General features: G+C 46.4%; 1 protein-coding gene across 2 annotated transcripts in view; it reads right to left on the reverse strand.

Moving 5' to 3' along the window:
- Positions 1-27,052, reverse strand: part of LOC144763143 (heat shock factor protein 2-like) — a 406,222-nt gene that overhangs the window by 18,057 nt on the left and 361,113 nt on the right. For both annotated transcript variants that reach the window (XM_078648463.1, XM_078648462.1), the window contains exon 11: positions 15,352-15,405. In XM_078648463.1, coding sequence (XP_078504589.1) covers positions 15,352-15,405 — 54 coding nt within the window. The remainder of the gene's footprint in view (positions 1-15,351; positions 15,406-27,052) is intronic.

Genomic DNA, 27,052 nt, shown 5'->3' on the forward strand with positions numbered 1-27,052 from the left:
CAATGAAAGAGGAAGCTTCCTCCAGTTGGAAATATCACTTTTAAGCTTCTGCAGAGGGGGAAGAAGATTTCGGGAATACCTAACTGAGGGATCTAAAGAGAAAGATTCCCAAATATTTGAACCCTTCTGTGTTGAACTGTATAGGACAGTTTCGCGGAGGGACTGGGGGGGGTCTACCTTCAATACAAACAACAAGGATTTCTCCGAGTTAATAGAAAGTTCTGTGTTTCTCCAGAAGAAGGCCAGGATATCGAAGACCACAATAAGGGACTTATGGGGAGAGGTCAAGTAAAGCAGTATATCATCTGCATACAAAGTTATGCGGTCCTCTCAGTCAGGGGACCACCACGGGCATCTAATTGAAGGCTCCCATCGTATCCAAGCGGCAAGAGGCTCCAAAGCCAATGAGAAAAGAAGGGGGGATAGCGGGCAACCCTGACGGGTGCCCCGTCCCAGTAAGAAGGGAGCCGAAGCTCTGTTGTTTACCACTACTTGAGCGAGTGGTTTCGAGTACGGCAGACGTATCCATCCGACAAACTCTGGGCCGAACCCAAACTTGGCCAAGACAGCCCATAGATCAGGCCAATCAATCGTGTCAAAAGCCATTGTTGCGTCAAGTGACGCGATTATAACTGGCTCCAGCAGAGTATGAACTCTGACTAATATCCCATGCAATCTACGAAGGTTTAGGGCAGTATTCCTATGGGGCATAAAGCCCAACTGGTCGGGGTGGACCAGATCGCTGATGACTTTTACCAGTCTATTTGCCAGGAGCTTGGCCAGAATCTTCGGCTAGGCATTTAAAAGAGAGATAGGCCTGTACGAGGCGCAGCTCGTTTTGATCTTGCCCTCCTTATGAATGACGACAATCGTAGCAACTCTCTGATCTCTAGGGAGAACCCCCTTGTCTCTGGATTCCACAAACATTTCTTTCAAGCAAGGTGCCAGTTTATTCGGTTTGAGTTTATAGAGTTCGATAGGGAGCCCGTTGGGGCCAAGTGCCTTACCAGAATTTAATGAACGGATGGCCAGGGCGATCTCGTCCGCTGTCAGCGCACTATCCATAAACGTTTGATCCTCAGGGGAAAGACACAGGAGCTGTATGTCACGGAGTAACAGTTGGGAGTCAGCATTCGAGCGAGGAGAGACCGATGTATAAACCGCCTGGAAGTGATCAGCAAATTTATCCACTATATCCTGTAGTTCGGTGAGTCTTAACCCTTCCTCCGTTAGGAGCTCAGGGACTAGACGGCAGGCCCAATCTCTCTTATCCAGCCATGCGATAAGCTTCCCTGCCTTATCCCCCAGGTCGTAAAGCCTGCCCTGCTGTTCCCTACCAAGAGCCTTAGCCCTTTCAGTGACCAACACTGTTTCAGGCTCAACTGATGAAGTTTAGCCCGTGCTATTCCCAGCTCCAATTCCCCCTCCAGCCTACAAATTTCAGTCTCCAACTACACCACCTCTTTCTGCTTCTCCTTTTTAGAGCCCGCTATCAAAGACAGGGCTTGACCCCTGACAGTTTTAAAGGTCTCCCATAAGGACCCAGAAGAGGACACATAACCCACATTATTAGTAAAGTATTCATCTAGCTTTGCAATGAGGTCTTTGCGAGTTTTGGGATTGCGCAGATACCACGGATTTATTGGGGCCACCCTTCCCGCTGTGCCCCGAGTTAGGACTATATTGATCCTCAGTGGAGAATGGTCTGAGATGCCTCTAGCTAAGTGTGTAACCTCTGTTATGTAGGATGCTTGTGCAACAGGGACCAGACAGTAATCCAGTTGCAAGAGACTATCATGTGCCCCAGAGTGGAAAGTGTATTGCTTTTGATCTGGGTGGAGTAATCTCCAACCGTCAACCAGGCCCATTGCGTCTATAAAGTCTGTCAGCCACCGCATCACCCGCCCCGTTTCCCGTGGGGGATGCCTGTCCACCATACCAGAGACGACTGCATTAAAGTCGCCCCCTAAAAGTAAAAGTCCCTCAGGGAGTGAAAGTAGGACCGTCCCCAAATCTGCTAATGTTGTGCCCTGTAGCCCGGAGGAACATAGATGGATAGGAAGGTTATCCCCGGCTATCATGGGGCACGTGAGTCAACTAGGCATTCTATCCTCCTCCACCAGCACTGGGTCTCCTTTACCCCCAGCAAAGTCTGCAATTCTTGCAATCACAACCCACCTCCGTCAAAACTCAGCATTTGAATATCTTTTACCTCAACACAAGGTCACTAGCCAAACATCACGTGGACATTTTTCTTCTCCTTACATGTCATAAACCGGATATTCTCTTTCTTACGGAAACTTGGCTTAACATCAACTCTCCCCCAGACATTCTGGCTGCCCTACCTGACAACTATTACATTCTTCAGGTTGATCGAGCTGCAGGGAAGGTAGGGGGTGGAGTCGCTGCCATTATTAAAAAAGATTTGGGTTTTTTCTAAAATGACATCTCTTGATCTTGTTGCTGTTGACAATTTGATCATTAAGCTTGACTCCAGTTCTGGACCACTCTTATGTATCTTATTATATAGACCCCCACAAAGCATGCCATCCTTTCCCTTTTCCCTCTGTGATCAACTCTCTTCTATGGTCACAGACTATTCCAACATCTTGCTGATTGGAGATTTTAATTATTGGCTCAGTGAGTGTGGTGGATCTGCGGCTGTCGAACTCATGGAGCTTCTCGCCGGGCTTAACTTTCGGCCTCATATTAACACTCCCACTCAAGTCAAAGGACATACTTTGGACCAGATTTGGAGCACTAATGTTGACATTCTCACTTATTATTTCTCCGTGTATCTGGTCGGACCATTTTTTATCCAGTTCAGTATTTTTATCGGTGAGCCCAAAATGAATGTTCTCACTAAACATGGACTTATCAGGAAATGGGGTACTCTGGACACTCCAGCCTTTCTGGAAAGTTTAAATAACTCTCAACCGGCCCCAAGTACCGACCCTAATTTAGCGCATCTGATGTCTCTGACTGGCTCAAGGCTGCCAGTGACATGCACGCTCCTCTAAAAGAATGTAAAACTATCTGTCACTCTAATGCCCATAAATGGTTTTCATCCGATTTGAGAGAAAAGAAGCTAGCTGTCCGGCAAAAGGTGCGAGCATGGAGGAGAACTTATAACACCCTTGACAGGATCCCCCAGCGACTCAATTCACTTTGCGGAGGGGGTCTCGCGATCTCGTTGACGCTGTTTGCGGCGGCGGCCGCCGCCTTCAAAGCTCCAGCTCGAACTGACCTGACCGGCAACTTCGGGTTTGGGTCTCCACTGTTGTTAAACTCGGGAGCGGCCAACGCGCTGATTCCAGCCCCTGGCTCCGGCTCCACGCAGGCCCAGAATTGAAACGGGCTTATCTCCAGCTCCCGGTCTCGCCGAAACTCCAGAGTCAGCCCCAGATGCTCCGCAAGGCCTCCGGTGACAGTTTCGGGGTTTGGGGGACAGGATGGGCTGCAGGATGTTGGGGCCGGCGGACAGACTCGGCAGAGCCGAGAGCGGCCATCTTCTTCAGGTGCGTAGCTCCTCCCCCCCCTTCTAATTTTACATCATTCTTCTTTGAAGCTCTATTCACCATGATGGTGATGTCGACGGGCGGCAAAGACCTCATCGATGGCCTCCTCATGTTAGTCAGTTTCGCGGTCCTGCCACTGTTTGTCGACACTTTTGGTGTCCTAGAACATCCTCCTTAAAGAGGAACAACTTCTGCTCCATTTTTTGTGGTTCAGGGATCCCTTGTGGATTGAGCTCTATGTGCTTGTCTTCCTACCCGCTCTTTTCCTGTGGTTGTTTTGAGGGGATTCTAAGTTCTTTCATAAAAAAGCCTCTAAATACATCTTTACTGCAGGATTGGAGCCATTTCATCCTGAAGCCTTCTGTTATCTCTCTTGATTTTGAGAGCTCACTCAGACGTCAAGAGGTTTTGGCGCCCTTTTCTTCAGGTAGGGCCCTTCCACCAAGCCTTCCTTGGCCCTCTCCTCTCTATCACCTTTCGACGCCGAATGTTTCTTCGTGGGGCATCCACAATTGGTTTCTATCTTTCGGGACCTGTGGCCTTCTTTATGTCTTATCTTCCTTTTGGTCATCGAGTGCTTTGTCGCCAAGGTAGTCTTGTGAGGCTTCAAGTCAGAAGACTTCAGCTCGGCCCCTGAATCTTTTTTTGCAGTTACCTGGTGTTTTTCTGGGTTCCCCATCCCTTAGGTTTCTTTGTTGGCTATTTTGCCTTGACTTTACTGACCTCTTCTAGTCTGCCATTGGAGCCTTCTGCCTGAACCACTTCGTGAGCACAAACGCCCTCGCTTCCACAGACTACATCCTCCTCGGGGACCTGAACTTCCACCTCGAGAACAACACCACCAACTTTACCACCCTGATCGCCAACCTCGCCAACCTCAGACTCAGACAACTTGTCACAACACCCACCCACTCCGCCGGCCACACGCTTGACCCCATCTTCTCTGCAAGCTCTCACGTCACCTTCAGCCACACCACCAAACTTCACTGGACCGATCATCGCTGCATCCACTTCACCTAACGGAAAACCACCACACACCACCGCACCCAACAGATGCCTCGCCTCTGATGGAGCAATGTCACTGAAGAACAGCTAACCACCACCCTCGCCCGGAGCCCACCCGCCGACCCCACCGGCCCCGACACCGCCGCCCACAACCTCAGACAGTGGATCGACGACTGCGCCAACACCCTCGCCCCGATCAAGAAATCCTCCAACAACCACACCTGCAAGAAAGCCAGCTGGTTCACTGAAGACCTCCAGGCCCCCAAACAAACCTGCCGAACGCTAGCGAGGAACTGGCACCGTGAACAAACACAGGACAGATACGCAGCCCACAAGAACGCCACTCTCAGACACCATCACCTCATCAGATCAGCGAAAAGGGCCTCCTTCAAAGACCGCCTAGACAACAACGCACACAAAAGCAAAGAGCTCTTCAACATCGTGAAGGAACTCTCCAACCCCAGCTCCAACTCCAACGGCATCCCTCCTTCGCAAGACCTGTGCGACTCGCTGGACACTTTCTTCCATCGCAAGATCGCAGACATCCACGACAGCTTCAACGCCACGATCGCCCCGACAACCACTGAGACCTCCGCCCCCACAACAACCATCCGCACCAACCGCCTGCTCTTCTGGGCCAACATAAACGACGATGACACCATCAAAATCAATGAACACCAACCACTACGGATCTCTGTCAGACCCATGCCCACAACACATCTTCAACAAAGCCAGCACTGCCATCGCACCCCATCTCTGGAAAGCCATCAATATTTCCTTCGAGACAGCAACCTTCCCGGAGAGCTGGAAGCATGCAGAGATCGACGCCTTACTCAAAAAACCCAAGGCGGACCCCAAGGACCTCAAGAACTTCGGCCCATCTCCCTGCTACCGTTCCCGGTGAAGGTCATCGAGAAGACCGTCAACAAACAACTGACCCGCTACCTCGAGGAGAACAGCATCCTGGACCCGTCCCAGTCCGGGTTCCGTAACAACCACAGCACCGAAACTGTCCTCATCACCGCCACCAATACATCAGGACCCTACTACACAACGGAGAGACCGCGGCCCTCATCCTCCTGGACCTGTCAGCCGCCTTCGACACGGTCTTCCACCCCACACTACACACATGCCTCCACCACGCCGGGGTCAGAGAGAAGGCCCTGAACTGGATCACCTCCTTCCTCTCCGGCAAAACACAGAGCGTACGCCTCCCCCCTTCCGCTCCATAGCCACCGAGATCATCTGCAGCGTACCCCAGGGCTCATGCCTCAGCCCAACGCTGTTCAATATCAACATGGCACCACTTGCCCACGTCGCCCGACTGCACAACCTCAACATCATCTGCTACGCCGATGACATCCAGCTGATCCTCTCCCTCACCAAGGACCCCCACACCGTCAAAGCCGACCTCCACGAAGGAATGAAGGCCGTAGCCGAATGGATGAGGAACAGCCGACTGAAGTTGAACTCGGACAAGACAGAGGGCCTCATCCTCGGATCCAACCCCTCAGCCTGGGACGACTCCTGGTAGCCGACCGCAATGGGAACAGCTCCAACACCCACCGACCACGCATGCAACCTAGGGGTCATCCTCGACCCCACCCTCTCAATGACAAAGCAGGACAATGCCATCTCTTCCGCCTGCTTCAACACCCTCTGCATGCTCCACAAGATCTACAAGTGGATCCCCACCGAAACGAGAAGAACGGTCATCCAGGCCCTCGTCAGCATCAGGTTGGACTACGGAAACGCCCTCTACGCTGGAGCCTCGGCCAAACTCCTGAAACGGCTTCAACGCATACAGAACGCCTCTGCACGCCTGATCCTCAACATCCCTTGCCGCAGCCACATCACACCCCACCTGAGAGACCTGTCAACAAGCGGATAACCTTCAAGCTCCTCACCCACGCACACAAGGCTCTCCACAACACCAGACCAGCATACCTCAACAGACGACTCCGCTTTTACACCCCCACCCGTCAGCTCAGCTCCGCTTCGCCACCCTCGCCCTCGCCCCAGTTCCCCGCATCCGAAGAGCGATCTCCGGCTGCAGATCGTTCTCCCACCTCACCGCCAAGACCTGGAACACCCTCCCCATCCACCTACGGCAGACCCAAGACCTGCTGACCTTCATAAGACTCCTCAAGACCTGGCTCTTCGAGCAGTAGCAGCACTCCCCTCTAGCCACCTCCAGCGCCTTGAGACCCTCACGGGTAAGTAGTGCGCTTTACAAATGCTTTGATTGATTGATTGATTGCCTTCTCAACATTGTCTTCCTCCTTAACAGGTCTCAGGTCTCTCAGCGACTGGCTCCCCTTCCTGTATTCTTGGTAGGAATTCACACTTCTACCGCTCTCTTGCTCTCAGGATTTGTAATCTAAACTCTGTGCATGCTTCACAGCTCTTTGTGTTGTGTTCCTCTGGCAGGCAGAATTTGCAGATATAGTGGTTGTCTTTTGGGCAAACTTTCAGTGCCACTGCGGGCACTCACCTGAACCGGTCGCCCTCTTCGGTGTTCAACAATCACGTTTTCTGTGATCTTTGTTTTTTTAACCTTCATTTTTTATTTTCCTGTTTTTCCTTCGGCGATCTGATGTATTATCCTCAGTTATTTCTTCAGTCCCTGTCCAGCTTTAGCTATTGCTTCCAGACCCAATGACAGACAAAAGAATCTGAAGATGGTGACTACGCACAGGGTATTTCAGGGCTTTACGTCTGGCATCATAGGAGAATGGACATTTGAACCAAACGGCTACAGACGATGTCCAGAGTGTAAAAAAATAAAAGGGGACTACTTTATGTAAGATAACATATAAAATGTGGCACCAGAGTAATAGAGAGGATCCTAAAGCATCAAGCTTTATTCCTTACTACCCCGTATTCTGAACAGATAGAAGCACTATTTCTAAGGTCTTACTCTTCAATAGAATAATACACATTGGAAAGAAAAGGAAAATAGTTATATGAGGAACAAACCGAGAAAACTAGGCTTGCCAAAACTTGCTGAAAATGATCCCATGCATCACCCAGAAGAAAATCAACCGCATGTCTTACAAGTGAAATACATACCAAGGGAAAGGAAAATGCTACTTACCAGTATGCATCTGTTCTTGGCATGTAGAGCTGCAGAGTTGCACACTGTGCATAGATCGCCACCTAGTGTTGGGCCCGGATGTTTGCAGTTTGTTGTTGTCTTGAAAAGCTCTTTGGAAGTCACAAGATAGGTGACTCCTCCTTTGGACCACATTGCGCATGGGCATCGGCTCCATCCACAGATATTTTCGCCATTAGGGAAATGATGGAGCTTTGCAAGAAAAAGGAAGGATGCCCATGTAATTTGTATCTAATTAAGATAATACTGGAAGGGTAGCCGGGGAGGCGGGTGGGCGTGTGCATCTCTGCCGCTTTACATGCCAAGAACAGAAGCATACTGGTAAGTAGCCTTTTCCGTTCGAGGCATATGAGCTGCAGATTGCACACTGTGCATAGATTGTATAGCAGTACCCACTCTTAGCGGCGACCACCCCTATCTGTTGCAGTAGTTTGGAATAATGTTTTGAGAACAGCCTGGCCCACATTAGCTTGTTGTTTGGTTTGCACATCTACACAATAGTGTTTTGTGAATGTGTGCGGTGTAGACCATGTAGCTGCTCTGCAGATGTCATCAAGGGGAATGTTCCCTAAAAATGCCATTGAAGCCCCTATCTTTCTTGTAGAGTGGGCTTTAGGAGGAACAGATAACGTCTGTTTAGCTTTGTGGTAACAAATCTGTATGCATTTGACAATTCATCTAGCTATCCCAGATTTTGAAATGGGATTACCCTTGTGTGGTGGTGAGAAAGACACAAAAAGTTGTTTTGTTTTACGAAAGGGTTGTGTTCTTTCTATGTAGTATAGCAATGCTCTTTTGACATCTAACGTGTGAAGAGCTCTTTCTGCTACTGTCTGTGGTTGCGAGAAGAAAACGGGCAGTTCCACAGATTGATTAAGATGGAAGGGAGAAATGACTTTGGGCAGGTATTTTGGATTAGTACGCAGAACTACCTTATTATGATGCACTTGCAAGAAGGGTTCTTGAATGGTTAGTGCTTGTAGTTCACTAACTCTCCGCAGAGAAGTAATAGCTACTAAGAACGCAACTTTCCACATTAAAAATTGTAATTCACATTTGTGTAAGGGTTCGAAGGGAGGTCCCATTAACCGTGCGAGAACAACGTTTAAATTCCACACTGATGAAGGTGGTACTCTGGGAGGAATTATTCTTTTAAGGCCTTCCATAAAGACTTTAATGGCAGGCTCTCTGAACAGCGATAGATGTTGTCTGTTTTGCAGATATGCTGCTATTGCGGCAAAATGTAGTCTAATAGACGTATAGGCTAAGTTACATCTTTGGAGATGAAGTAGGTATCCTATGATGTTGAAAAGACACATCTAGGGGATTAATATTGTTGCTGTGACAATATATTACAAATCGTTTCCACTTGGCTGCATAACATGCCCTAGTGGTTAGACGTCTAGCTTCTTTTATGACATTCATGCAGTCTGTAGGAAGGTTCAGATATCCAAATTCTAGGATTTCAGGAGCCAGATCGCAAGGTTGAGCTGAGCTGGGTCCGGGTGTCTGATCTCTCCACGGTTCTGTGTTAAGAGGTGTGGAGACAGGTGCAATTTTTGGTGCGGTACTACAGACAGTTGTAGCAGTGTGGTGTACCACGGTTGTCTGGCCCACGTTGGAGCAACTAGGATGAGGGTCAGAGAATGCTGCTGTAGTTTGCATACTACTAGTGGCATGAGTGGTAGAGGTGGAAAAGCTTACACAAATCTGTTTGACCAGTTCATCGATATCGCATTGCCTTTGGACAGTGGGTGTGGATATCTGGCAGCGAAGCTTGGGCATTGGGCGTTTTCGTGGGTGACAAATAGGTCTATCTGAGGTTGTTCCCATTTGTGGGTCTGTTGTGTTTGACGATTTAACAGATCTGCTATGGTATTTTGTACTCCAGGAACATGCTGGGCTAGAAGGAATAGTTTTGAGGTATAGCCCACCGCCATATGTCCTGTGCTAGTTGAGAGAGCTGCAGGGAGTGTGTTCCGCCCTGCTTCTGTATGTAATACATGGCTGTCATGTTGTCCGTGCGGACTAACACAACTTTGTTTGATATTTGCTTTGCTTTTGGAAAGCTTTTAGTGCTAGGAATATGGCTTGTAACTCCAGGTGATTGATATGGAGTAACTTTTGTTGTGACGTCCACCTGCCTTGCATGGTGTGATGCAGTTGGTGGGCACCACAGCCGGAGAGCGATGCGTCCGCTGTCAAGACCATCTGAGGAACTGGCTCTAGAAACAGTCGCCCTTTGGAAAGGTTTTTGGTGTTCCACCACTGCAGAGAGCGATGAGTTTGACCGTCTTCCAAACTAGGTCTGTTAATTGGCCTTGAGCCTGGTTCCATTGACGTGATAAGCAGTCTTGAAGAGGACCCATTTGTAATCTTGCATGTGGTACTATGAAAATGCAAGAGGCCATCATCCCTATGAGTTGCATGAACACTCGTACTGGAAGGGAGTGTTGTAGCTGAAACTTTGTTAGAAAAGTTTGCATGCTGGCTGGCTGGTATCCTTGCTGGAGTGGGATAAGCTAGCACTGTTGAGGTGATTATTGTGGCACCGAGGTATTGTTGTACTGTGGATGGTTGTAGATGAGACTTGGTGTGGTTTATTGTGAACCCCAAGTTGTGGAGCAGTTGGATTGTGGCATGAGTGTGTTCCACGCATTGACTGTATGTGCTGGATTTTATGAGCCAGTCGTCCAGGTACGAGAAGACGTGGATGTGCTGTCTTCTTAAATGCGCTGCCACGACTGCTAAGCACTTGGTGAATACTCTTGGTGCTGTAGTGACGCCGAATGGGAGTACTTTGAATTGATAATGTTACCCGTCTATTACAAATCTAAGATACTTCCTGTGAGCCTTGTGAATGGGAATGTGGAAGTATGCGTCCTTGAGATCTAGAGTAGCAAGGAAGCCGTTTTGTAACAGGAGCAGAAGGACTTGTTGAAGTGTAAGCATGTGAAAATGGTCTGACTGTATGTATATGTTTAGCGGTCTGAGGTCTAAAATAGGCCTTAAAGAGCCGTCCTTCTTTGGAATTAGGAAATATAGAGAGTAAACCTCCTTGTTTTGTTGGTGCAGAGGAACTGGTTCTATTGCACTTTTTTCTAGCAGAGATACTACTTCTTGCTTTAACAGTGATAGATGTTCTTGTGACATTGGACGCTGTTTGGGTGGTATATTTGGGGGCGGGGTAGATGTTAGTTCTAGACAGTAACCTGACTGAATAATTTGTTGCTCCCACCTGTCTGATGCGATGTTGGTCCAGGCAGGATGGGATCGTTGCAGTCTTCCCCCCACAGGAGTGGAATGTTGGGGGGAAGGGGAGGAAAGTCATTGGGTAGGGGTAGAGGCAGAGCGGGAGTTGTTGGTTTTGCCTCTGCCTTTGTTGTTGTTTCCCCTGTAACCCCCTCTTGGGTAGCCCTTAGTGAATGTGGATTGGCTAGGGGTTTTGTAAGAAGTGGAGGGACTTTCTGAGGAGTAGCCTCTTGTGTTGCCTCTGTATAATGAGCGACGAAAAGAACGTCTGGGAGCTTGCTGCTGCAAGGTTCCCATAGATTTTGCTGTATCGGTGTCTTTTTTATTTTTTCTAAAGACACGTCAACATTTGGGCCAAATAAATGTGTCTCATCAAATGGCTGATTAAGGATGGAGTTTTAACTTCAGGTTTAAAACGTGAAATACGTAGCCAGGCATGTCTGTGTAGAAGGGTGCTGGTATTGATTGCCCTTGAGGCAGTATCTGCAGCATCTAGGGCACAACGAATGGAAGTATTAGTAATATTTTTACCTTCCTGTATAAGTTCATTGGCCCTATTTTTGTATTTGTCTGGTGGATGCTGCACTATGGACTCCAGTTCATCGTAATGTGCCCTATCATATCTTGCCAGCAACGCTTGGGTGTTGGCAATGCGCCCGATGTTAGCTGCTTGTGACGCTGTTCGATTGCCGGAGGCGTCAAGGAGCTTAGATTCTTTGTTGGTGGTGAGGCCTTGCCTGATGTCTGAGAATTAGCACGTTTACGTGCATTAGACACTACTAAAGAATCTAATGGTGCTGGTCCTTTAATATAAACTGGGTCTGTAGGGGCAGCTTTGTATTTTTTCACAATGCAAGGATTGAGGACCCTAGCCCTGACAGGATCCTTTAAAACCTCTGTTGCGTGCTTGATAACACGCTTAAGCATTGGGAAAATGGCAGTAGACCTTTGTGTGTTATCAAAAGTGTCTAATAGGAAATCGTCCTCCACTGCATCAGTGTGTAAGTCCACCCCATGATATTGGGCAGCTCTTTGGACTAGTAGGCTAAAACCTAAAGTGTCCTTTGGTGGGGAAGGTCTAGAAGGGTATACATCGTCTTGTGGGATGTAAGGCACATCAGGGGTGTTGTATTCATCCCATGGATTAGGTGACTGAGGGGGACTATTGGTCCCTGCTGGGTCATGTGCACCCCCACCTGTGTCATCAGAGTCTGTGTCTACATCATTGTCTGGCTTAGTGGATGGTGTAGGTGAATGATATGATGGAGGAGGTGTAGGAGGAGGAACAGTATGGGGAGGTGGTGGAGAAGGGACCCTTAATGGGGAGGTGGTGGAGAAGAGACCCTTAATGGAGAGGTGGCAATGTCTCTCTTCTTTGGAGGGGGAGGAGGTGCTGGTGCCTCAAGTGGTCTCTTCTTGGAGCTGAGAGTCAATTGACCGGTCATAGGATCCTTTACAAGAGTTTTTTGAGTGGGATCCGGTGTGAAAATGTCCTCTGAGTAGGGCAGATCCTTCGGCGTCGAAGTTTTCGGCTCCGTAGGTTTTTTCGGCACCGAGTCGGTAGTTGGTCTTGGGTCTTTCAACTTAGAAGTGTGCCCTCTTGAAATGTCTTTTACCGGAACCTTTTTTTTGATTTCCAGGTGTTTTTTCCGGCTCCGAAGCATGTGAATCTGAAGCTTTAGGGGGGTTCAGCTCCGAGTGCGGTTTCGGCATCGATGAGCCGCTGCCAGTCTTCGGCGCCGTGTGCTTAGGTGTTGGAGCAACGGTTGGTGTGGTTGAGGAAGATGGCTTCTTCTTCGGTGTCGGTATAGGATCGGCAGCAGAGATAGGCTAGCTCGAGCCCGAGCCGCCTGAAGGCTTAGTGTGCTTCTTTGCCGGGCCCGAAGGCGGGGCGTGGGAAGCAGTCTCTCGGTGTGCACCCGGGCCCGAAGGTGAGAGTGTGACCGAAGCCTTTTTTGAGGCTGTCGAGAAAGGGTTGGGGGTCGACGGTCTTACTTACGACCCGTTGAGCTGGAGTGATGTCCTCGACGTCGGAGTCTTCCGCATCGGAAGAGCTGGTACTCTCTTGCTCGTGCTGGTGTTCTGGCACGTCGACTCCCTCTTCAAAGATGTCGTCGGGAATCGAAGCTGACGAGCGAGCCATAGTTCTTCGAGCTAGTCGGTCCCGAATCATCTTCTTGCAGCAGAAGGAGGCATAAGCGGAACAGTCTTTGGCCTCGTGCACCGGTGAGAGGCAAAGGTTGCACACCTCATGTAGGTCAGTGTGGGGAAACTTCGACCCACATCGAGGACACTTCTTGAATGGCATTCTTTCCATGAGCCAGAAAGTAAGGCCTTCGTCGACGACCGGAATCGGAGACTTCGAAGTGGTGAAGAACCGCGTCGATGTGGAGCGAGATCAAAACAATACCGTCGAACTGGGTGAGGATTGCGCGCCGAAGGAAATTCGGTTCCAAACCGGAGCACAGGAAACACATCCGAGCCCGATGGCAAAAAAAAAAACAATCTGGGGATGGAGCCGATGCCCATGCACAATGTGGTCCAAAGGAGGAGTCACCTATCTTGTGACTTCCAAAGAACGTTTCAGGACAACAACAAACTGCAAACATCCGAGCCCAACACTAGGTTGCGATCTATGCACAGTGTGCAATCTGCAGCTAATATGTCTAGAACATAACTTTTTGGGGACAAAATACTGAAGAAAAGGAAACAAATAACATGCCATTTTCAGGGGGCGAGACTGTGCTACTCTGCAAGCCATGCTGTATTGGAGTATGGAATAGAAGCCTCGCCCACTCTCCGCCCATATCGGTCATTGGCTTTTGTCATCGTCCTTTGTAAATGCTGGCTTCTGATTTAATAGGCTTGTAAGTCCCTCCTTAGTCCCGCCTTGTCTTCATTCGTAACCTCCTTCGAAGACTTGCCCTTTTACTTCAGGTATAACACGGTGAGTCTTTTTTAGTCTCTAAGCACTATTTTCTTTAAATAGTTTCTCCTACTGGAGACATGACATGCTTTTCTGCAACATTCAGAGCGCCATGGGCCCTTTCACTTTCAAAGCAGCCCGGGACAATGGCGGCCGTGGTCGATCATTTATAACACAAATGGCTTGATTGTGCACTACTAGTACTGATGCACTGTAGGTCCTTCGATATATTCTGATAATTTTGATAAAGCAATACTGTTATTAGGAGCTATATCTGTGTTATGTATTGAAATCAAATCGAGAAACCCAGAGGCTTTTAAACTTTAATCAAGGAACTTGGGAGTTGCCTGTACTATCTGCTGCATTAGGTGTATTGTTTTGTAACGTTCATTAATGTTTTATCTTCTTTCTCTAGCAATGTCTTATTTAGTGTCTACATTTGAGTTTTTTATTGTATATCCTGCTCAATAAAAAGAAAATAAATAAAAAAAAGATAATCACATTATGAATACATAACACAGATAATTTCCTAATTGTTTGAGACGGTGTGTTTCCTGGGAACCATAGAGGGGACGGCTATCTTATCGGTTATCGCCACTTAGAGGCCATTGCTTGAATCATTTTCAAAACATATATAAATCCCATTACAATTTCAATTACAGTTGTTAGTGAGGCAATGCAGACTCCTTCAGTCGAAGAAGAGGCACATGGGAAATGTGTCAAGTCCCTTAACATGAGTCTCACTTGAGTGGCCGAGATTTCTTAATATTTCACACAAACCCCAACCTGCTATCCTTACTTCCTCCTGCAGGAACCCCAGGTCCCATGTTAGCAGCAGTAATATTAAACAAACATCTCCAATCCAATAGGTCTCACATTTACACGAGTTTGAGCTTTTATTTATGTTTTGGTTTTTAAAACATAAATAAAAGGTATTGTCATTTACAATGCCAATAGTTTAAACTTTTGCTAATGCGAGACCTATTGCATTCCAAATGCTTGTTGTAATGTGTTACACCACACAGTCTATTTAAACCGGTCATGTTACTTTGTGATTCTATGGATGAAATAGTTGCATTTCAGATATAATATGCTTCATTATTTGTATATCTTTCATATTTCTATTTCACATTTCAAGTTTCTGGACAACACCTTAAAGAAATCATTGATATAATTTAGATGGTCTTTGTTTGATGTCATTCTGGGCCAGTTCTGGATTAGACTACAAAATACTATAAAGACTAATTGCTGTGATCGTGATGCAGTGAGTTTCCATTTTAATTTCTTGTAATACAGGGTAACGCATACACGGTGCTTAGAATTTGTCTTGCATCCTTGACCTACCAACAATGTACTTTTGCTTTTGGGATTTTGCAGCTCAAAGATTCATTTGAAAAATGTACACCACTAAATGGTAGGTGGTTTGGTTTTTACACCAAACAGATTAGCACTATTTAGATTAACATTATCACGGTGAACCATTTTTATTTAAATAAACCAAAACTGTACTATCTATTATCACCAAAAACACCTACCTTTGTACTATTTATGAAGTCTGTTGGATTCATCTGCACACTGCTAGTAAAAAGCTGAAAAGAAAAGTGCACGGTTAAAATAAAAATGGAACAGATTATTGACTAATCATATCATGCAAGCGTTAGAACGTCAATAAATAAAATTTGTTTAACAAAAAGAAACATATGCCTTACCCAAAGGACATAACACATTTTTTTTTATAGTTTTACATGATTTCATTCACAAATTACAATTCAAGGAAATGCAGTTAATAAAGTAACTGCTCAAACAGAGAATGATAGTTGATGAAAATCTAACCAAAAATTGCATAAGTCACAGAAAACACAACACTAATGGCATAAAATCGATGACGTTCTGAACTGCCGGATGAAAAAAGTTTGAAACTGTGGATGCCACACTACAGATGGCATGCTGTTTAGTTAGTCTCACTCACCCACCCTATATGTGGCTGGAAAATATCATCTACTAAAAGGATGGACGGAGAAGGTACATCAAGTGTGGATGCACACAGCAATTGCCCAATTTAAACAAATTCACGGATGGAAAATTACACTGCATTTCATGTTTACAGTTTCCTTGGCACTTGGAGATTTAGAGAAAATTTTACTGAAGTGCCTGTCCCTGGGTTTAAAAGTAAATAATTTAGTGGCAGTGGGCAACATTTATTTCTACAAGGGGCACAGCTACAGAAAGCAGCCAAGTTATCAGGCAATCAAAGTCACATATGGTGTACCTGAAATCCCACAAGAAGCTATGTTCACAATTTAGTTCTATTTTTATTTAGTAGAGATTTGTTAAGAATAAAATCAAATGTGAAGAAATAGCACAACCATACATATTAGTAGAGATCAATAAGTGTTTAAATGAGCTATATATGCCTTGCTTTCATAAAGATGCTATGTAGAATAAAGTTCACTAGAAAGCAGAAACAAGAGTTCAGCAAGTTTCTGTTAAATGGAAAAATATGTTTACAGAGCCTTGAAGAGATTGCAACCACAGCACACAAGCACGTATTTCATCGTTAATACAGACGTGAATAGAAAATGTTGGTCACTTTAGTCTAAAACATACAGAGTCAGATAAAGAGTCAGATAAAAAGTCCTGAGAAAAAAACAAAAATATACTTAAACACTCAGGAAGGGGAAGTTAACGTTTCATTAAAGCTTTGTTGGAACTATGATAAAGAGAATGTAGAGAAAATGTTGCGAGTTTAAAGGACAAAGGTGAAGTGATGTTTTTATAAGGTACATTATTAACTTCTGAACCTGTATTGACTTGTTATTGACTTTTGAGATAATTGTAATGTCAACAGTTTTTCAGCTATATAAACAGCTGCCTGCGAGCAGCAAATTGAGATCAGTTCTTCAGCTCTGCGGAGATGGCTGGTCTCCCGGCCGTAACAAGTAAATTTATTTTTGCCTTGCCAAGAGAAGTCTTATCTCTTTTTATTTCAGTTTTACCCCCATCATTCGGCAAGCCAGCCAGGAGTACGGTTTGCTCTCGACCAACTGCTGTCACGGGAATACCACCTATATCCCGCTACATAAAATGCTCCGCATTTATGACAAGGTAGGCAGAAACCATGTTACCCAACGTTTTGCCTATTCACAGGGGACAGGCAGGACACAGACATTGGTGTCTTTTATGTGAAGACAACGAGGTCTCCAGTCCATGTTTGTGTATATGACTTGTTTCTTCGGCAATGGGAAACGTGAATGACATGTACATGGGTTATCATATGCAAGATTGTGTATGAACATACCACAATATTAGGTTAAGGGCTATGGAGTCAGTAGAGAGTGTTTCCCCAATATAAAGTTGGAGGTGTTCAAGTGTGGGTGATTCGAAGTTGGGAGTCCAATATGCGTTCCAATATTTTGACATAGATGTACGGCTGAAAGGTCGATGTTACTAAACTTTACCTCAAGTAAGAACTGAACACTCTAATCACTATCACAGACCTAATGTCTGGAAGTCACTCCAAGGCCTGTGAGGCGCATAGTTTGAGGGTTATCCTCTCTTGAGCGTGGAGGGAAGTGACCAATGGCTACCAACCTAGTATGTAGTTTAGAGTAGAAAAAACTGTGACTGATTTTCTAAATAAGTTAAAGGTGTTCATATTTAAGAAAATATATATGTTGGTGATGAATGTGTATTTGTACATGTAAATAGAAATGTGGCCACGGAGTAATGTTGTTTTCTAATGTTATCATGCATAATGTGTAACTAAGAAACAGACTGACCGATTTCTTATCTTGTGATTGTAGGAAGCTAGCTCTGTATATACTATACTAAAGTAAGGTATAGTGTGCACAGAGTCCAGTGGAGGTAAAAGTATATAACACCTTTCTCTCTTTGTGGTAGTGTGGGCAAGCAGTAAGGCTTTATCAGAGGGTAGTGCTAAGCATTTATTGTACGCACTCAGGCAAGAAATGATACCACACACTCAAAGACTGAACTCAGATCAATGTGTCTGTATAAAAATATTGTTTAGTTATATTTTAGCACTAGAACCAAATCATAGGCAGAATCGTACTTTCAAAGGCAAGGTATCACGAATATGCATTCAATAGTAAGTGGTTTTGCTACAGGTTTATAATTTAGGCACAAACAATCAAAATTACTCTGCAATAACTTGTCTTCCTCAGCGCGGAATCTCTAGCTACCACGCTGGTACATTTCCTAAGAGAAAGGAAAGCAGATAATTCGTTTTGTAATACCATTACAGTTTTGTACGATTATTCATGAAACCCGTTAGCCAACGGGCTAGGCAAGGTCGTTTGTTTGGGGACCCTCGACAAGCAGGCCACCTCGTTAATTGAACAACAAGCTCCTGGGGTCAAGGTCAGCACTGAAGGGCCCAATGGCCAGCACAAGAACTACACCGCCAACCGCACAGAAGCGGCCGTGTGTAGGATGCGGTCATCGGGGGTTCCCAAGGTTTCTCAGGGGAGACAGTCAGTCTTGGTCTAGGCTGCAGATTCGGTCAGGGATTCCTGGGAGTCGGTCAGCGGCTGTATAGGCGAATGGGGTCTTTGGGAGTTGACGTTTTGTGACCGCAAGTGTTTGCAGAATGAGTCGGTCGTGATCAGTCTTCATGGATTGCTTTGGTTAGAGAGTCGTCGGGGTGTCTCCTTCAGTCGTAGTTGTAGAGATCTCGCAGATAATGGCTGCAGGCTCCGATTAGAAGCCTGTGGGTGCTCAGGGTTCTCTGGAACCCAGGCTTGGATCACCAGGGAGACCTCCTTAGGGTTATATCTAAAACAATTGGTGGAAATGCTTTTTCGACCTGCACATCAACAAATGTTCATTGATAGTATAATCAAATCAATGTCGTTCCATTTTGTATCGGATGCTCACATGGTCCCAAATACTCACCCACCTTGAGTTTTACACTACTAGATCTACAGATAGGGTATTGGGCCACTCTGGCTCAGGGCACCCGGGTGCTGAGCGGTGAGGTCTCAGGGAGTCCGCCGGAGACAGAGTCGGTTGGTTTTGAGCAAGTTCAGGGATCACTGGAGACAAAGACTTTGCGAAGGCTCGGTAGGTTCTCCGGGTTTTTGAGGATTGCTTGCTGCAGGACATACTGAGGATCTGCTGGAGGAGTCTGAGGTCGGGACAGGCTGGTAGGGCTGGAGCCAAGTCAGTTGATGTGCCCTTCTTCTTCTCTTAGCGCGGCTGTTTTTCTTGTCGGCTCTGGTCTGAGGAGTCAGGGTTCGGGGGGCAATAATTACTACATTTCGGGGCATTTCAGGTTAATACAGGTCGGGACCAATGGGTCCCTCCCTTGGGATAGGTACATCCCATATTATGCCACCCTCCAGTGGTTAGGTTCCCACATTGTCAAGATAGCAGAGACAGAGTTGTGTCTCCCCTCGCCTCCCCCACCTGAGGAGTGGGGTTGGCAAAGGTGGGCACACCTCCCCTCCTAATTTGGTTTTCTCGCCAATTCTCCCGCCCAAAGTGGGGGCAGAACCAGTGGGGCTAGTTGCTGGAGGCAGCAAATGGCTGGGGTAGCTCACAAAGGCGGCAAACCTTTGAAGCTTCCCCTTTGTGGACCCTGCCCATCCTGGGAGAGGAGGCCTGGCACCTTATCCCAGGATGTACTTTGTTTTAGGACCCTGAGAGCCGCAGGCTCTCGACCCAGGGGTCCATAAAACTGTCTGGCGGTGGCAGCTGGTGAGCAGCCACTAGGCCAGGACACTAGTGTTAGGTAGTTTTCCCTGAGAGCATTTTTCATTAATCCCACACTGGCATCAGTGTGGGTTTAATGTGCTGAGAAGTTTGATACCAAACTTCCCAGTTTTCAGTAAGGCCATTATGGTGCTGTGGAGTTCGTAAGACAAACTCCAGTACCATATACTCTTTATGACATTACTGCTCTTACAGTGCCTAAGAATTGCCTTAGACACTCTAGGGGTACAGGGCTCATGCACCCGTAGCCTCGCCATAGATAGTGTAAGATTTCACAAAAGGACGTTTTAAATCGGTAAAAGATTAAGTGCATAGATAAAACGCTAGGCGACTCCCCTAGAACATATGGAAAAGACCTTTCCTGTTGATCAGAAAAGGTTTCAGAAATATTGTAAAGAGGTTTAAGGCTACCTAAAAATATATGTTAATGTTAACTGGTATTTATAGAGGGCCTAATCACCGGCAGGTCTCTTAGAGCTTAGAGGAGAGTGGCCAGAAACTACTGAACAGTGTCATGAACAGTGCAAGGATAGGGAACTAGACCGTATTCAGGGCCTCTATGTACAGAAGCGTTTTGAGCTGCTTCCTGAACAAGAGGAGAGTGGGTTATTTTCGGAGATGTTCTGGTAGCTGGCTCCACAGCTGTTGGACCAGGACGGAAAAAGCTCTGCCCTCTTTTGATGTAGTATTGTACAGTGGAAGGGACAGAGGGCAGGCCTCGGAGGACCACAATGTACGGCCTGGGACATAGGTCTCGAGGCGTTCTTTAATGTAGGTTGGAGCGTGGCCATAGATTGCTTTGTGGGCAATGCGGAGGCCCTTGAATTTTGCTCTCTGCCTAATGGGGAGCCAGTGCAGCTTGCACAGCAACGGGGTGACAAGAGACCTTCTTGGAAGCCTAAAGATCAGCCTGGCCGAGTCGTTCAATACCACCTGCAGTCTGTTAATAAGTTTCTGAGGAAGGCCATTATATATAAGGCATTACCACAGTCCAGCCTCGAGATAATACTGGCTGACACGATCATCTGAAGTGAGGTAGTAGAAAGAAGGGGGACGAGTTTCCGCAACTGCCGCATCAGGCCTGTGCAAGTACCAACCACTAAGGTGACCTGGTTGGCTATGGAGAGCTCGGAGTCTACTTTTATGCCAAGGCTTTTCACGACCGGCACTGGTAGGGTGGTGGCACCTAGCTCTAGGGGCCAAAAATGGTCATTCCAGGGGGTGCTTTTGGTGGGGATAACAAGGACTTCTGTCTTATCCGGGTTGATTTTCAGTGATTTTACTGTCATCCAATTCACTGTAAATCTGAGAATGTTTTAGGCTAGATTCTGTGCATGGGAGGAGTTGTCAATACGGAGGATGAGTTGGGTAACATCCGCGTATTTGAAAACTCTGTAATCCAAGTTGGCTAAGGCCGCTACCAGCGGCTGTAAATATATGTTAAAAAGTGGGGACAGGGCAGAGCCTTGAGGGATGCCCAACTAAGAATGCCTTTGTCCGATACCAGCTCGCCCACCTGGATTCTCTGGGACTGACCTAATAAGAAGGATTCGAGCCATCGGTGAGCCGGTGTGCCAGCCCGCGGAAGCCCAAAGCAGTGAGTCTGGCCAGCAGTTGTGCATGGCTGACAGTATCAAACGCCGCTGATAGATCTAATAAAATCAGGGCGCTAGCCATAACTCTGAGCTCGTCAAGTACTGACAGCATAACCAGCTCAGCACTGTGATGGGCTCTAAAACCAGCCTGGTGCCCCTAGAGTAGCTGGTGTTCCTCCAGGAAGGAGGAGAGTGTTTTGAGGACATGTTGTTCCAAAACTTTTGCCAGGAAAGGTAGCTTGGAGATGGGCCTATAGTTTTTAGGGTTGGCTGCGTCTGCCCCTGGTTTCTTTAGCAGGGGGATGACTCTAGCTTCCTTTAGGTTAGATGGCAGGTATCCGGTCTCCAGAGAATTGTTTAACATGGTGACGATGTGTCTTTCCAACCCGAAAAGGGCCATTCAAAAAATCCTAAGAGGGCAGGGATCTGCAGGAGAACCTGATTTGTTCTGATTCATCAGAGATGCTAGAGAAGCTGAGTCTAGTTTGGGAAAAGTGGTAAGCAGCTGACAAGGGGAGGGGCCTTGGAGCTGGAGTAAGGTGCTTTGATTGACAGGAGTGTTATCAATATCAGAGAGGATATCCCTGACTTTCTGAAGGAAGAAGGATTGGAAGGCATTACAGTCAATAGACTCAACTGTCGATTTCCGCTCCGACTTTTGTTTGAGTTCTTTCAACATTCTGAAGGTCTCTTTCTGTTTGTTTACTGCAACAGAGATTCTGGTCTCATAGTACTCGGCTTTTGTAGTCATGATAGATTTTTTGTATGAGGTGAGTAAAGTATTGTAAGTTTCCAGGTCAGCTGGGTCTTTAGCTTTACTCCACCGTCTCTCTACTTGGCTGAGTTTTTGCTTCCTTTCTCTCAGCAACTGATTGAACCAGGGAGCCCCTTTACCCTTGTCTCTGACCTTATCCCTTCGCTCTGGTGCCACCTGGTCTATGGCTGCACGCAGACTACTCGTGAGGGTTTTGCTTTCCTAGTCCAAGTTTCCAATTTCAAATGTAGGTGGGGTGGGGGGAGGTTGGGGGGGGGGGGGAGGACCTGAGTAGGGTGTCCACTTATATCGCTGGCTCAATTTTTTTCCAGCTTCGTACCTTTTTCCATTCTTAGGATTTTTTAGACAGTTGGCTGTCCATCGGGACCCAGCAACTAATTAATGAGTGGTCAGACCAGGCACAGGGGTTGATGTCTATTAGACTAGCCTGTGGATTTGAGGTCCAAATGAGGTCCAGGATGTGACCTTTGGTGTGGGTGGGGCCATCAATCAGTTGATGGAGCCCCATCAAGCTCAATAATGTCGAATTGGCAGGTACGGGGCTCTTTTGGTATTTTATCCCAGTGATAGTTGAAGTCCCCGAAAACAAGCAGTCTTTGATACCGTGTGCAGAGGTCAGAAATAATCTCCAAGAGGAGATCGTTGAAGCAAGGGGCTGACCGCGGGGGGCGATATGCTACCAAAAGAAGAAAGCAGGAGTTTTGGAATGAGAAATTTAACCCCAAGAATGTCCGCGTTATCAATATTCTCTGCCACTATTTTGGTAACCATTAACTGCTTTTTAAAGAAGATGGCCACACCCCCTCCTCTTGTTTGGTCTCCAAGGTTATGCCACAGGACATCAAAATCTCCTGGTAGGGTTGCGATAATGTCTGGGACTGTGTCCCCTTACCAGGTTTCTTTGAGTGCCAAAAGATCTATGTCCCCTTCCTCAAGAGTGAAAAGACCTCAAGGAGGTGTTTTTGTAGGGAGCGTGTATTAAGAATTGCCATCTTCAACCTTGGCTGGCTTTTGGATGCAGTGTTTTGTGGGGTACTGGGGGTTAGGATCATATGTCTGTCCCCTCCATTCTCCCTCAGTATTTTTCCTCTCTTAGCTTAGCTACAATGTTGCTGCTTAGAGCATAATTACCCGAGGCTAAGGACTGTAGTTCTTTCGCTGAGTACAACAACAATTGGCCAGGGGTCCTGGCCCCTGGGCCCGGTCGGGCGCAGACGGGCTTGCCTTTGCGCGCAGGCTGGCACATCGGTCTATGTAGAGGAGCAGGCGGAAGGACTACTTCGCCCCCTCTTTGACCGGAAATGCTCTGCGAGTGGTTAGTTGCTGTAAACCACGCCCTCCACACAAACAGCAAACAGCTAGGGGGACCGAGGCAGGAAACAGGCTCAAAACATTGAGTGTGCTAAGTAAGCAAAGTGCAATTACAGCTTTAAAATATTAAAAACGCGCTACAGAGATAACATTATTAGCTTAAAGCTAGTTCCACCAAATGCGATCGTTCGTGAGGTCAGGCAGCCGCCTACCCACCCCAATCCCAATCTAGCTAGAGGAAGGGGCATTGGACAATAAAATCTTAGAACACACTATCACATACCTCAAAGGTAAAATATGTAGGAGTTAAGTTACAGAAGCAATTGTGACAAGTCTTTTGTGAGAAGCCCACAATATCCTTTAATACCGATACATCTTGTACCTTGTCCGCGGCCCCACCCCCATAGGACTCCACAAATTATTCTCCCAAGGTACGTGGTACTGATCTATTAGCACAGGTACAGGAAGCTGCGGTGGGATTTGAAAATCCTGAGATTGTGACCCCCTCCACTGTCTCCGAAGGGACACCCTAGTGTTGCCCTACAGACATCAAGGCCAAAACACACATGTACTCCTAAACAACAAACAAAGGGTAGGAGATTCACTGTTCTCAGGACAATTGGAAGTACAGGTTACACTAATTTAGATAAAGCCTCTTCCCTGGAGGTGAAAGAAAGGGCAGGGTCCAGGAGATGACGACGATCGGTCACAGATCTCATCAGCAATGTCACCCTGTCACCCTTGTTACAAAATGGAGACATAATAGGAAAGGTAGTCAAAAAGCGGGTGTCTACCCCACATAGTAGATGCAAGATGGAATGATTATGTAGATAGGGCTGTTGGTATAGCCCGATGGCCAGTAACTTGATAAAAAGAGGAGGATTTTAAAAAGACTGAAGATGATTTACCACATTGGCAAAAGGAGAAAGAAAGTGTTATAATTACACCATAGAAGATTCGGAAATGGTTGTCACGAAGTGAAGCTAGAAGATGAGAGAGACGCAGAGAGAGAAGAACATTGTGATAACGTATCATAAAGATTTTAGCAACATTTTTGGAGGATTGCAGACAAACATAGAATCAGTACAAACAGTTCAAATTGTTTTTTAATTTTTCCATCTTAACTGGCTCGATTCCTGTTGCTTGGAAAGAAGCTTATGTCTGGCCTATCCTTATGAAACCCACGGCCAATCCCCAAATTCTGAGCAATTATAGACCGATATCGTTGCTGCCTCTGCTGGGTAAAACACTGGAAACCGTAAAAAATAAACAACTCAGCCATTATCTAGAATCTAATGGGATTCTTCACCCTTCGCAGTCTAGCTTTCAGCCGGGTTTTAGCACCGAGACAGCCTTATTGGCGGTCACGGACTTAAGACAAACCCATGATGCAGGAGGGTCCACGATACTTATTCTCCTCGACCTCTCCGCAGCCTTCGATATGATTTCTCATCGACTGCTTGTGGAGAGGTTACAAGAGTGTGGTATCGAGGGTGTAGCACTAGAATAGCTCAAATATTTTTTAGCAGGCAGAGGACAAACGATTACCTTGGGTCCGTTTAGATCTCAAAACTTTTTGCAGGACAAAGGAGTACCGCAGGGCTCATGCTTGAGCCCTACTCTCCTTAATGTGTATATGGCTCCCTTGGCTAAGATTGTCCAACCATTTGGGTCCGAGATAGTATCATATGCTGATGATACCCAGTTGATATTTCCAATTGGCTCTAACCCAACTGACGAGAGATTGCGTTTTTCGGCGTGAATGCTTGCCATTTCAAAATGGATGACACAATGTTGCCTCCAACTTGATCCTGAAAAAACCGAGTCTATGCTCCTTGGAAAAGCCACTAACATCTGCTTGGCTGACTGGTGGCCATCCCAGTTGGGTGTGGCCCCCAGTCCTACCTCCTAAGTTAAAAGCCTGGGAATACAATTGGATTACAAACAGACCATGAAAGACAATATTAAGAATATCACTGCTTCCTGCTATTACAGTCTTCGCCTTCTATGCAGGATACTCCCTTATCTGCCATTAGAACATCGTAGAACGGTGGTTCGGGCAATGGTTATGAGCCGCCTCGACTACGGGAATGCGCTATTGGCAGAAGTGGGTGAAACCATGTTAGCCAAACTTCAGGTCATTCAAAATACCGCAGCGAGGATGGTCCTAAACCGTCCCCCGGGGTCTCCATCACTGCCTTTGCTTAGAGAGCTTCACTGGCTTTCAGTGAAAAAAATAGCTTTTTTTTTTTAAGACCTGCTGTCTCACTTTTAAAGCACCCAATGGAAAAAGTCCAGGCTACTTGCAAAATAAACTTTGCAAACAGGTGTCTGGGCGAAATCTTAGGTCAAACTCCTTGGCCCTTTTGAAGATGCCCTGTATTCGTCGTAATCGAGTTGGTGGCAGAGCCTTTTCATATATAGCTCCCAAGTATTGGAACTCTCTTCCTGAGGCCTTACGTAAATCCACCTCCTACTTGGCTTTTAGAAAACAACTTAAAACTTTCTTGTTTTAATATTGTGTTCTCTGTAATGTAGCTTTTCTGGACTTCCTATTTTTGGGACATCTTTTTGGGTAAGCGCTGAGATGCCCCTGGGTGAGTCACGTGCTATACAAGAGCCCACTAACATAACAAAACACATAAGTACGCAGACAACATGGATGAAATGCTTCAATCTCAGGAGGCTAGACTCCCCACTTACAACACTAGCACCCAAGAGAGGCTCCTCATAAATTTTGATCATGGAGATAGATAAATTGGATTGCCCAGCCACACTAATATGTTTATAAAGACAACTAGAGAAGGAGAACAGAGCGTTTTCTCAAATACTAGGTAAACCAAAAGTGACAGAGCTCGAGCAGTTACGGTTTAGGGGAACGCATGGTCACCCATAACTGAGCAAAGGATCTTGGGAGGTTACAGGAGAATTGATGCTACGTATTAGACTGATACTACAGACGAGTGTTGAATCGGTTTCATTCCCCAATGAGATAGTTGCTCAAGTAGAAAATAGTTGGTATAATAGCATACCCTATAGAAATAATTTATCAGGGTGGACTGAACGCCTAGCCCCGCTGATGAGCCCATGACCAAGAGAATGCTCTTTTGTTACACATGACACTGCAAATGCAGAGGATTGTACCCTCTACGGTGAGGGAGATCCAGACTGGGTTATCCCTATATGCGACAGAGTCTATCCATATGGCAAAAGCATGCCAAACATCCCTTTACCCTGCAACAGATGCCCCTCATAAGTCAGGGACCTGGAGCACCTAATTAAGTTCCACGGCCAGAAATGGATAAGGACAACCTGAAAACGCTGTTACCACCATTCACAGAGGGAGAAGGGAAATGGATTAGGATGTTTGAAAACCAAATTGCAGGCTTCACCCTGACAATAGGGGGACATAAAGGGTCTACTTAGGAGATGAGACAAACACTCTTCCGTAAAGCTGGAGTGATAAATGTCACACTTACTGAAACCAGGTGCGATGGGTCCCCATTTAACTCAGTCCTGTCAGGAACCAAATCAGCGTGATCTCCCTTATGACAAGAAGTTAAATAAGGGCAAGAAATCACAAAACTAATTATTGGTAAAACCCTCTTTAATGAATATCTGGAGAGATTTGTAGGAGAAAGTATCCTGAAACAGACATTTCAAAATGACCGCCATGTTTCCCAATGAATTGTTCAGACTTTGGTTACCGCGAGATTAGGGCTGATTTAATTCTGAAGCATGCGTTCTACTGAGCACTTAAATTTGGATTTTGTCAGAAGAAGCTCGTTTTCGCCGTTGCTCCGCTAATTCCAATTACGGAGT

Source organism: Lissotriton helveticus, chromosome 6, assembly GCF_964261635.1.
Source record: "Lissotriton helveticus chromosome 6, aLisHel1.1, whole genome shotgun sequence".
Taxonomy (NCBI): Eukaryota; Metazoa; Chordata; class Amphibia; order Caudata; family Salamandridae; genus Lissotriton; species Lissotriton helveticus.